Here is a 13,872-nt window from a genome sequence, read left to right as displayed (position 1 = left end):
TTATTCAATAGACAGAAAGTGAATAAGATACTAACAAAATGGCAATACTTTTTTAATTAATAAAATGTTCTTTCATTTGTATCCACTGTACATCTCTTGCTCGTACTCATTTGTTTCCATATTCTGAACACTATATGAGCCACACACACTCACGTAGAGGCTGTGGGGTGGTCGGGGAAGGAGGTGGGAAGTCCTCTGTGAAGTTTAGGTTGCACATGTCTTTGCTGCAGCAGCAGAATCGAGACGTTCCATTCTGGACTATTGACGGAGGGTTGGTCACCACACAGCGGTCATGGCACTCCTGGTGGTCACCGACATTTGTCCAGCAACCTGTAGTAAATGGAGGAAATAAAGGTGAAACTGACTGTAAAGTTCTTTGTGTGTGTGTGTGTAGAATGTATTTATATACCTTGCTTCACTAGTTGGATTTCATTATTTTTTTTCCACCAGAGTCCAAAGCAGTGGCCTCCGTGATTACAGCGAACGGTGGCGTTCTCAATCCGCTCGGCCTGAGCCTGTGGCTGTTCTGCATACGCGCACTCCCTCTGCTCGCTCTGTGCAGCTAAAAGAACAGTTAACACACAGACACAGAGAGAGCGTTATTACATAAAGGCATTAGAAAATACAATGTTAGATACAATGCTAGTATATTCAAATAATGACACAATATATATATATATAATTGTTTATAAAACAGTTAGTTCCAGTCCTTGATTCTGATTGGTCAATAGCTGTGTTTTATTCACGATATAACACGCTTATGACCGCTTCACCCAACGATTCTATGTATCACTACACAACACCCCAAGCAACCACTCCTAGCAACTTGATTAGTCATCATTCATTTTATGATATATACTGTATATAGTATACTGTATATAGTATATATATATATTGAACCTGCAGTCCCTCACACTGAAAATTATTAAACATAGTAAAAAATCTCTTTTGAAGCATTTATTAAAGTACTAAAGCAGAGATATTGACCGATATTTTGTTATCTGATCTTTAATATTCTACTGAAAAATGGCACAATATAGGCTAATAGGTAACAATAATATAAAAACATTCATGATACATATGTTTTATTACTGGATAATGATATTTTTGTTTATTGTGCATAAATAAAACAATAACAAAAATCTCATTCTAAATAAAATGTATTATTTGACATGTAAAAAAACATGTTTCCTACTGCATAATAGAATCTCAAGAATCTATATGACAAATAAAATGGTTTCCTTTTTCATAAAAACCAATACGGTTCCTGTCTGCCTCCATCATGTTTTTTTTTACTTTTTCATTTCTACATACAGTATATGAAGACCTGCCTTCTTACATGATGATTCTGTCAGCCTGGGTCTGAAGGGGACAGAATGTCATGTTAACAAGTGTTCTGTACTATCTAGCCAATGGCAGAGAAGAAAAAACAGGGTAGGCACGTGACTGGTGTTCTTCTATGTCAACCATCAGTTGTTTTGAGAATGCAAGATCTCAGCCAGACGGGCTTTGTGAGAACGAAACTTCCCAAAGCATCTTACAGACACTAGGTTGTGCAGGTGATGTTTTTCAGAATGCATAATAATTGTTTTTTTCTTAAGGGTTGCAGATTGAAGAAGCTATCAGTGAGGAATGCAGATAACGCTCATCTAGGAAAGGAGCTCATCTTTGGGAGATAAAGTCCAAGGTCATCCTTAGCTATGATGTCCACAGAGGCATGCCTCTCTCTCCTCCCACTCTCTCCTCTGCTCATGGTCTGCTTGTGGAGGAGGATGTGAACGTTCTCTGATAGCAACACAACTGAGCAGTTACCCAGAGGGCTTTATTCTATCAAACACGCACGCTAACCCTGAGAGTGCATGCAAAGACAAACACGGGATGCATGTACATACTCGGCTAAAGCTACACGAATCACGATCAATCGTTAAAAAATTGCGTTCTCTATTCAAACACCCACGCGATCTCATTCCTAAATGGCAACGGTTCCCGTGTCTACTAAACTTCTGACAAAATCACACCAGAACATTCAGATCTGCATTTCAGAAATGCTGATTCATCCAATAATGAAACAAGTGAAGTATTTATGAGTCATTGAATCGTTCATTCAAACCGATTTTTTTTAAATAATTCATTTAGATTAATTAAACATATTAAATAGACTGCAGCAATTAACATTTTGTCAGAACCTCAAGTAAATTACACGTTATATAGTTTTCTGTTCAGAATCGTAGGAGAATCGTTTGAAACCACTCTCAATATATCCAAGTCTCAATTTATTTAAGTCAGGCATTTACAAAGATATATTTTTCACATTGTATTAATATATGTCCACACACTACACACACACACACACACACGGGCAGATGACATAACATGTAATTATACTGTTTTGAAAGACAAAGGTGTGTCCCTAAAAAATAAGTTATCTATTGTTGTTTTAACTTTTTTTATGTTTTTAATATTTACATTTTTAATATTACTGTTTTAATTTTTGCCAATTGAAATGCATTGAAATCATGAACTGTGAAAAACATATCAAAATTATGTGGAGAGAAATACAACTTATTCGTTTATATCATATCAACTTATATCATTAGGTAATTGAGATCTCTATTTTTCAAAATCAATGGTAATACATAAAATACAACAATGCAGGAAAATCTTTAAAGGTTTTTGACTGATTTTATATATATTTTTAAACGTTTCATTTGAATTTGAGCACCGTTGAGCGAAACCTGTCCATCACAGGGCAGATCTAAGACTCATTTCTTTTCTGGATTCTTAGAATAATAATTATAATAATAATAAAAAGCATTGATTTGAGAGAAAAAAAATTGTATAGGCTTGTCCTTGCTGAATAAAAGTTCATTATTTTATTTATTTACTTATTTTTATTAAATCTTTCCCCAAATGGTTTCCACAAAAATATGAAGCAGCATAACTGTTTCCAAACATTGATAATATGAAGAAATGTTTCTTGAGCTGCGAATCAGCATATTAGAATGATTTCTGAAGGATCATGTGACACTGGAGTTATGGAAATCAGCTTTGCCATCATAAGAATAAATTGCATTTTAAAATCTACTCATGCAATAATTACATTTTGCAGCGAAAAGTGGACGAATGAACGAGCGCCACGGCATGCCAAACAGACGCAGTGCAATAGAATAGGAGCGCAATTATTCTGAGTAAAACATAGATTTTGCTCAAATATTTGTTGCTGAACATTAAATGTGCCATATGTAGAAATTTAAACCTACAAGCAAGTGTATTTTTATAATAGCAGTAACTGTAAAGTGACTATTAATGGGGTAATCAAATGTAGGCTAATATAAGCTCAGATGAGTGCATGTGTGTTCCTCTTACCAGTTAACATTTAATTAGTCTGTGCTTTTCTTTATATTTAGTTTCATTTCAAATGTAGTGATTTTAACTTCTGCTTTAAAAAGCATTATTTTTGTATTTAGATTGTAATGGTGTTGTTACAATGTTAGAATGTAATGTGGTTTGTAACCCTTTTTGGTTACACTTTATTTTAAGGTGTCATTGTTACAGTGCAATTATATATTTAAGTACTGAGTAATATTAAGTAAATACATGTACTTATTATAGGGTTAGGGTAGGATTAGGATTTGGTTGAGGGTTAGCTGCATGTAATTATGCATAATTTACTGTTATTATTATGGTAAGTAAATGAAACATATGTAACAAAGGCACTGTAAAATAAAGTGTAACCCCCCTTTTTAACACATAATATATAATATGGTTACATTCACTATATTTGTTTTCATATCCTTCAATATGAACATTGTTTGTGGGACAACACTAGGCAGGATGAAATAAGTAGAAAATACAGACATATATCATATATAGCCATTCAGCCACATTACTCTGAGGCTGAAAGCTAAATTCAATTTCCAGCACAGAATCAGCCAATGGTGGTTTCTGACACTGGCTGACACATCAACCTAATGAGCAGTCAGCCAATGGGAGACTCTGACACAGGATGACATATCAGGATAATAATGTGGTATATTCATCCCTCTCTGAAGTGTGTAAGTGTGTGTGTGTGTGTGTGTGTGTGTGTGTGTGTGTGTGTGGTCCTGGTTATACCAATTATAGTTATACCAATTATATTTGACCTTGTGGAGACATGTTTTGGTCCCCATTATCATACAGAATTATGTTTTTTGAAAATGTAAAAATGCAGAGTTTTCTGTGATGAGTATGTTTAGGGTTAGGGGACATATGCAGTTTATACAGAACACATGCACATGGTGCCTATGGAAAGTCTACATAAAACATGAAAACCCAATGTGTGTGTGTGTGTGTGTGTGTGTGTGTCCAAGATGACCGTTTCTGACAGGGTGAGTAGAAAAAAAAACTAACTTGCTTTAACATTAAGAAAAAAGTAAGAGATGGAAAGAGAGAAAAATAAATAAATTACAGCTTCAAATTGTTCATTGTCACATCAAATTGAATATGGGAACCACTTCTGTCCCGAAGCCTAGCTCCATGCCAGCGTTTTACTGCCTCCTCATCAAAAAGCTCCAATATAATATTAAATTATAACTTGGGCAACCTGATACCACTGCAATCCAGTTTACGAAGCACTTCGACAGCAAACAAAATCCAACTCAGTCAAGTGGATAATTCATGACTCTCCACTTCTGAACAGCACTACAAAACACAGCAATGTGCTCACGACCTACATACTGATTCACATCTAACGCTTCTAGCCAAAAACCCTCCCTTGCCTTTCCTCCAATCTGTCCATCCAGCCATACTTTCACCCAGCTGCTCTACTTAACCATTTGTGCACACTAAAATATTCACAAAATAAGAAATAGGCCTATTTGTGTGCAAGTGTGTGAGGCACCATAAAAGTAGTCCTTACAACTCCTGTGCTGAATTCCAAAAGGGTAACACTTTATTTTACAGTGTCACGTTATATATAATTACTATAGTAAATAGTAAAAGTAAATTACGCATTATTACAAGCAACTAACCCTAAACCAAACCCTAACCCCACCAAGCACATGATGTTAATCAATATTAATCAGAAATTATTTGTGTGATTACGCAGACACACCTTGTAATGTATGCAGAGCAGACAGACCACAATGTAGTATTTTATTCACATATACACATTGATTAGCTAACATAAACAGAAGCTCAACTGAACCTGCTTGACGTGCAAGAACAAATCTCTTGCTGAAGCTCAAACGTGCTGCGTAACACGAGAGAATAAACCTCATTGGTTCTCGCAGAAGCTCAAACGTGCTGCGTAACACACGAGAATAAACCTCATTGGTTCTCGCAGAAGCTCAAACGTGATGCGTAACACGAGAGAACAAACCTCATTGGTTCTCGCAGAAGCTCAAACTGTGCTGCGTAACACACGAGAATAAACCTCATTGGTTCTCGCAGAAGCTCAAATGTGCTGCGTAACACGAGAGAATAAACCTCATTGGTTCTCGCAGAAGCTCAAACGTGCTGCGTAACACGAGAGAACAAACCTCATTGGTTCTCGCAGAAGCTCAAACGTGCTGCGTAACACACGAGAATAAACCTCATTGGTTCTCGCAGAAGCTCAAACGTGCTGCGTAACACGAGAGAATAAACCTCATTGGTTCTCGCAGAAGCTCAAACTGTGCTGCGTAACACACGAGAATAAACCTCATTGGTTCTCGCAGAAGCTCAAACGTGCTGCGTAACACGAGAGAATAAACCTCATTGGTTCTCGCAGAAGCTCAAATGTGCTGCGTAACACGAGAGAATAAACCTCATTGGTTCTCGCAGAAGCTCAAACGTGCTGCGTAACACGAGAGAACAAACCTCATTGGTTCTCGCAGAAGCTCAAACGTGCTGTGTAACACACGAGAATAAACCTCATTGGTTCTCACAGAAGCTCAAACTGTGCTGCGTAACACACGAGAATAAACCTCATTGGTTCTCGCAGAAGCTCAAACTGTGCTGCGTAACACACGAGAATAAACCTCATTGGTTCTCGCAGAAGCTCAAACGTGCTGCGTAACACGAGAGAATAAACCTCATTGGTTCTCGCAGAAGCTCAAACGTGCTGCGTAACACACGAGAATAAACCTCATTGGTTCTCGCAGAAGCTCAAATGTGCTGCGTAACACGAGAGAATAAACCTCATTGGTTCTCGCAGAAGCTCAAACGTGCTGCGTAACACGAGAGAACAAACCTCATTGGTTCTCGCAGAAGCTCAAACGTGCTGCGTAACACACGAGAATAAACCTCATTGGTTCTCACAGAAGCTCAAATGTGCTGCGTAACACGAGAGAATAAACCTCATTGGTTCTCGCAGAAGCTCAAACTGTGCTGCGTAACACGAGAATAAACCTCATTGGTTCTCGCAGAAGCTCAAACGTGCTGCGTAACACACGAGAATAAACCTCATTGGTTCTCGCAGAAGCTCAAACGTGCTGCGTAACACGAGAGAATAAACAGGGTTCCCACACCTTGGTTGACTTCAAATTCAAGGACCTTTCAAGGACTTTCCAGGTCCAATACCCTCAAATTCAAGGACTTAATGTGGGGACACATTTGTTGTGTCCAACAACAAACGATGAGGTACCATCGTAGTTTCATGCACACGTGAACATCATGGCAACTTACAACACAAAGAACCTCATGCGGGAAACACTTAACATAACTCAGGGTTTTTCCTTGCTCAAAATGAGGCGGATGTGGTAAAATCCTAATAATGTATTTTAATAATAAGATAATAAAATTTTTATTTTTTGTAGATCATCATATAGCCTATTGTGTTTCCCACATTGTTTTTGTGGGTATAGCATGGTACCTCTAGGGGGGTACGGGGGCATGCCCCCCCGTAAGAAAATTTTGTACATTTTAAAGATAAATTCATTAATCTGGTGCACTTTGAGTCACCCAAATCCACTGTTAAAAATAGATAATCCACCCGCAAACCACCTATATTCTTTGATTTAGATATCTGCATCTGATCATCACATTACAATTATTCAAATTCTCAGTGTTAAGCATGATAGTATGGTAACATATCACACTGAAGTAGGCTAATTTAAAATGAACATTTATTAAATATAAAAGTTCTTCTTTTGGCAAAATTCCATAATTCCTTACTAGCCTAAACAGGGGCTTTACTCCCTTCAAACTTTGTTTAATTTCACTGTTGTTTTAATCTTTCATTACATTACTGTTTGAATACACTAATTTTTTGTACCTTTTATAAAGGGCATTTTTTCCCCTAATTTTATTAAATGAATGCTCCATCTTTCATTTCAAATTCTTAAATTTGATCAATATATTCAATTAAAATAATAAGACACCAATCAAATTAAATAATTTACATTGATTATTTTTGAATATACAAACAAGGAATGTTGAAAAGAATGATACTTTATGAAACTAAAACGCCAGTAGGAGGCGGCAGGCGACCATCTTAATGAGCGAGTCATTGAGTCATTCATTCAAACGATTCGTTCAAATGGCTGATTTATTCAGAATGAGGCAGTTTATGAATGGGTAATTGAATCTTTGACTCAACCGATTCTTTCAAACAGCTGAATCATTCAGTAATGCTGCTGCAACAAGTGTTGCATGCGTTATGGTTCTGGTGATCTTTGTTTGGAACTATTTTTACTGCTGAAACAGAACAAAAACAGTCATTGCGTCTAAAATGTAAGTGACTTAGGCTAATTTTAACTATTTGTTTATTGAACTTATGAAATCAGTCTCGGTTTCAATCTTGATGGCATTCAGGCAAACAGCTCTCTGGTCGCGTGTAGGCTATATATTGTTTCTTAACAATAATATGTTATAAATAACTGCGCGAGCCTCAACAGTGCAACATTGTTACCGTCAGTACATTAGGTAGGCCTATATTATTATCAACTATAAGCTATCAATCACCACTTACTTTAAATGAAATAAAACAGAATCATCCTCACGTTTTCGGTGATTCCCTAGTTATTTTTTATTGTCGAGAGACGGAGGCGGCCGCCTCATAATTCTCTATGCAGAAAAAACCCTGGTAACGTAACGCGTAAATGCGCTTAACTAGTGTAAATCAAGCTAGTATGCAAAGACCATGAAGTGTTGGCGAAATAACACACTAGGGGACTGAGTGAATATGGAATTATTTCCAGAAAACTTCTTGCACAAAATAAATTCAAGCACTTTCAAGCACCTGTCTCTGTGTATGTTTATTTTCAAAAACTTTCCAGGGCCTTGAAAACATTTTTTCAGATTCACAAACTTTCAAGGATTTCAAGGACCCGTGGGAACCCTGAATAAACCTCATTGGTTCTCGCAGAAGCTTAAACGTGCTGCGTAACACGAGAGAACAAACCTTATTGATTCTCGCAGAAGCTCAAACGTGCTGCGTAACACGAGAGAACAAACCTCATTGGTTCTCGCAGAAGCTCAAACGTGCTGCGTAACACGACAGAACAAACCTCATTGGTTCTCGCAGAAGCTCAAACGTGCTGTGTAACACGAGAGAACAAACCTCATTGGTTCTCGCAGAAGCTCATACGTGCTGTGTAACACGAGAGAACAAACCTCATTGGTTCTTGCTGAAGCTCAAACGTGCTGCGTAACACAAGAGAATAAACCTCATTGGTTCTCGCTGAAGCTCAAACGTGCTGCGTAACAGGAGAGAATAAACCTCATTGGTTCTCGCAGAAGCTCAAACTGTGCTGTGTAACACGAGAGAACAAACCTCATTGGTTCTTGCTGAAGCTCAAACGTGCTGCGTAACACAAGAGAATAAACCTCATTGGTTCTCGCTGAAGCTCAAACGTGCTGCGTAACACGAGAGAACAAACCTCATTGGTTCTCGCAGAAGCTCAAACGTGCTGCGTAACACGACAGAACAAACCTCATTGGTTCTCGCAGAAGCTCAAACGTGCTGCGTAACACGAGAGAACAAACCTCATTGGTTCTCGCAGAAGCTCAAACTGTGCTGTGTAACACGAGAGAACAAACCTCATTGGTTCTCGCAGAAGCTCAAACTGTGCTGCGTAACACGAGAGAACAAACCTCATTGGTTCTCGCAGAAGCTCAAACGTGCTGCGTAACACGAGAGAATAAACCTCATTGGTTCTCGCATTTCAAGCGAACATGTTGGAGCTTCTGTTTACCACAACTGATGTGTGAGTTAATGAATGTTTATATGTGAATAAAAGCCTGTTCATATCGATCATGTCTCTTTATTTGGACAAAAACATCTGGTCCAAAAACTAAAACTTTTGGACTAAACCGCTCAATTCATATGGATTAGTTTTACGATCTCTTTATGAACTTTTTAAACCATTAAAGTGGTAGTTGCGTAGCTGTCAATGGAGGGACAGAAATTTCTTAGATTTCATCAGAAAGATCTTAATTTGTGTTCCGAAGATGAACGAAAGTCTTACGGCTTTGGAACGACATGAGGGTGAGTCATTAATGATTTTCATTTTTGGGTGAACTATCCGTTTAACTGTGCATACTTATTCCCCCTATTTAAGATCACTCTAAAAACTTTTCACACAAAACTTTGATATTCTAACAAAGATTTCCGTTTCACGAAAGAAAGAAAATCGCATTAATTTTTTTTAATGTGAATGCTCCAAATGAACTTTAAAGTGAATCAAACCCCCTTTTGCCAATATTTTGCATTCAAAAAGCAAAGCGTTCCATGTTCATCACTTTATTTTGAGATCTAAGTCCACTTTCAAGGCCAGGAACAAAAATAAACTGGGAACCAGGCTCACTTTTATGTCAACTTAACATACAGTCGATTTGACTGATCATCCACTTTCCTGTGCAAAACTGGAAATCACTCTCTTTCACAGAAAAAGAAAACAATATGAAATTGGAATGAGATGGGAATGAGTAAATGATGACAAATGGTTCATTTTGGAGTGAAATATTCTTTTAAACCCTGGTATGTAAACAAAGCATTTTCATAGATAAGCCACCCTTATCAACATACTACAGAGAGTACAGAACAAATCAGAACTACACAACTGAAAGGACATTGTCTCAATGCTTCACAACTCACAGAATCAAATACACGACCTCCTCTATGGCAACATGACATTTACTGTCCTGCTGGGGTTCTACGTTTATACCAAACTACACAAAAACCCAGACAATCCCACACTATGGAATGCAATGACTATTTCAGGAAGCGCACAAAATTACTATCACACGCAAAAGAAGAATTATAGGGGAGGGGAGGAAACTGCGCACACAGACAAGCACACACATAGGTTTGGTGGAAATTTTTGAAAGTTTCAAAATGAAACTGGACTAGAACGCACTGATGCAAAGTGGAAAATCAGAGGGTGTTTTAATACCATCTTTGTTTCAATGGGGTTGCATGAATTTTGACTATGAATCCATATGTCCTATATTGTGCATTCTAATTATGCGAAGCACTTGTATGGTTCATCTTTGGGTAATTTTAGAGCAGTGGTTCTCAACTTTTCTGACTCCAAGATCCCCCACTGTCCACAACAATATTCAAAAGGCCATGTGACTTTATATGCATTATATAAATACAGATGGAATTAATATTTTATGAAATTACATTACACTTTTCCAGGTTTAGAAACAACACTTTTGAAATTCGGCTTCCTTCCTTATATCTCCAGGGTTTTCAAGTTCTTCAAGGAAAAAGAACAGTTGTTGAGGCTCTGAATTATATATATATATATAAGAAATATCAGAATTTTCCTTCTTTTTTTTGTTGCATACATGGTTTTTCTGTATATTTGTTATAAATGGCAATAAATAAAGTATTACAAAAATAATATCCTGATTTAGATTTTTTTATGCTTGTTTTGTCTTATTTTAAATCATTTTACTTGATGCCCCCTATGGGCCCCGGCCCTCTGGTTGAGAAACCGTAAAGATGAGTCTCAGGTCATTTGTGGTGTTCACATACACACAAGCCCACTACCGCTTGAAGTACAAACTAGGTGTGAAAACACCCATGACAGACCAACATATATAATATAATATTTGAATGTGTTGTTAGCATAATTTATTCAACTAGTCAAATAATAAAAACAGTTAAATTATTATTACGGTTATAATATTCATAACAGTGTTATTTTAGTATTATTTATACTACTATATTATTTATTAAGCTATATGTTAAGTTTTCATTTTAATATTAGTTTAATTTGAGTACATTTTTATGTGCTTTTTAATTTCTTTTATTTTTTTACTATTTTGATTTCATGTTTTTTCAGTTTTTTTGCTTTAGTAGTATTTTAGCTGTAGTGGTTGAGGCATAAGCTTATGTTTTTCATCTAATGTTAATAGCCCTGAAATGTTCTGGCCATCCGTCCAGGGTGGCCCGAGGCACTGGGATAGACTCCAGCATCCCTGTGAACCCGTAGTAGAGGATAAAGCGGTTTGGAGAATAAAAGGATGGATCTAATATTTATCTTTTATTGTATTTCAGCTTTGTTTCAACTGCCAAAAACATTTGATAATAGTTTTAGTTTCTATTTCATAATGCTTATGGTTTCATTTTGGTGTCATTTAGGCTAGTTATCATTGTGTAAATAAGATAATACTTTAAAACGTATTTACTGTAAAAACATTATCCAACTCCGACTTAAAATGATTTAAACAATCACAAGTTCTACGTTAATAGAACCATAATAGCAACAAATCTGAGGCTGGCTCAGATCTGAAGTGGACATAAGCAAGCTTTTGGCGTTCTGTACTCTGATATATGAGCAGATATTTGGCTCTGGTTCCATCTTCGACGGTCAGACTGCAGGGTTAGCTGTGGAGGTGGCCGATCTGCAAGCCATAATGTGCCCTTATAACCAAACCGCAAGAGGAGAAATTAAGTTTTATGCTTGTCTTAACAGCTAATCAGTGTTTAGCCTTTATTCTCCACTCATGAACCATGAGCAGGGTCAGCTCTTATCTTATCTGTGTGATGCTGCTCAGTAGCTCCACTGCAGCTCAGGGGTGCCAGAGAGAACACACACACACACATACATACATAAAGATAAAAATAATATTTAAATGGACACAAACGCACACCTACACACACACAGATACAGAGGCACACATTTATACAGTAGGTATGCACATCCATACACACAATGGTACAAAAAGTGTGGTTCTACTGACTCGCTTTGTTACTTATCCACAAACACACAAACAAACACACTCAGGAAATGAAGAGTTCCTGATGGATGTGGGTGGCAGTGAATTTACCACAAAAGTGGCAAGACACACACACGCACGCACGCACGCACGCACACACAGTGTACAATTAATTACGCCTTCACTTTGAGAGGATATGGAGGGATTTGGGAAACTAGGGTGTGGAACTGCAATTGTACTGTAATTCTATGATATTTTCTATTGCTACTATGTGTTTACTATTACTTACCAGCCACAGGACCCAGAAGAACCACCATTGCGATCAGTCCAACGTCAAGAATTGTTATTCGGCCTTCAACTGCCATGTTTTTTCTCTCTCCTCCTCTTCAAATACAATATATTCTGATTTATTCTCTGTTACTCGTATGCTGTCAAGGCTTCAGAGTGCAGTCAGGCATTAATATTTGTGCTATGGAGATTCCAGCATCACACATTTTTTTTCAACACAGCATCAAAAGCAAGTTGTTCATCATTTTAAAGAAGCATAAAATAGGATAAAAACTTAAAGGTCTTGCGTTAAACCTTCACTGCTTTTTTTTTTTCCTTCAGCGGGAAGGATCAAATGATGCCTGTGAAATCTGACTACTAAGAGTCCAGTTGTAACAAACAAAATTAACAAATCACATCAAACTTTTTTTCCCCTTTGTTCCAAAGCACGCGACCCATACATTTGCCTAATCAGAGTTTAGCTTAGTTATATGGGACATCCCGAGACCGCAAGTCTCCTCGATGGTAACACAGTTTCTGGACAGGAAAACATCCGTTTCGTGATTGCCGACTATTAAAATGTCCATTCGTCGTCATATTCCTCGCGTTCGTTATCTTTTGATCTTCGTTTCAGGAATTTTCTCTGTTTCCATGATCCATTGAGCCGAGAAACTGTCCGTTTAGCGTTTTTCGTCCGTAGTCCAAACAAGGGGAACGGCAACAGTAGACGGGCAGGAAGACACAGCAGACCCAGACAGCGACTGGAAACGCCTCGTCTTCAGATTGTCTCCGGGATCCGATTGTTCGATGTGGGGGCCGATTTATAAGAGAATAGAGGTGAAGCGCCCTCATGCGGCAGACTGATAGAATGACACCATAGGAAGACTGATGACAAACATCAAGGCTGATAATAAATACACACTGCCATTAAAGCAGAACTGTAATTTAAGTCATTTAAAAAATGTCCAGTTTAAAATTACCCAGACAACCAATTTACAATCAATAATAAAAAAATACATAATTTATATAAGCCCATCGTATAAATTAGGCTATATATCGTCAATATTATAACGTAAAATATCTAGTATATTATAGGATATATATATAGCTACATACATATATTGTATTTACTGTTCTCTTTTAGGCCTATAGAATTCAAAATGTTTAAATATTTATATAGATATAAACATTTAAATTTATTTTGCTCATCTGTGCATGATTTCACATTTTTACAAAGAATAATTGTAGCCTATTTCCTGACCTAACATGTGGGCAATGGTGTAGATGTGTAACACTGATGAGTATCAATTAAAAACAAAACAAATTTAATTATAAATAAATACATACATGTGATGTATACATTATACAGGCTACACGGTGTATTGTATCTGTTACTTTTGATATTTGCATAGCGTTATAGCGGCCATCTCTGGTCGTGGACCAGCACATCAGCAGGATGGAGGAAAAACAGCA

The 13,872-nt window shown here is 37.2% G+C and overlaps 1 protein-coding gene across 1 annotated transcript in view; it reads right to left on the bottom strand.

The window, feature by feature from the left end:
• Window positions 1-13,197, bottom strand: part of bmpr2a (bone morphogenetic protein receptor, type II a (serine/threonine kinase)) — a 33,719-nt gene extending 20,522 nt beyond the window's left edge. The window contains exons 1-3 of the mRNA XM_079882892.1: window positions 12,422-13,197; window positions 410-562; window positions 154-330 (exon numbers count right to left, since the gene is read on the bottom strand). Coding sequence (XP_079739018.1) covers window positions 154-330; window positions 410-562; window positions 12,422-12,497 — 406 coding nt within the window. The 5' untranslated portion in view covers window positions 12,498-13,197. The remainder of the gene's footprint in view (window positions 1-153; window positions 331-409; window positions 563-12,421) is intronic.
• Between the last annotated feature and the right edge of the window lie 675 nt (window positions 13,198-13,872).

Source organism: Squalius cephalus, assembly GCF_949319135.1.
Source record: "Squalius cephalus genome assembly, chromosome: 10".
In the NCBI taxonomy this organism is placed as follows: domain Eukaryota; kingdom Metazoa; phylum Chordata; class Actinopteri; order Cypriniformes; family Leuciscidae; genus Squalius; species Squalius cephalus.
Note: the sequence above shows the minus strand (reverse complement) of the source record. Positions and strands in the feature narration are given on the sequence as shown.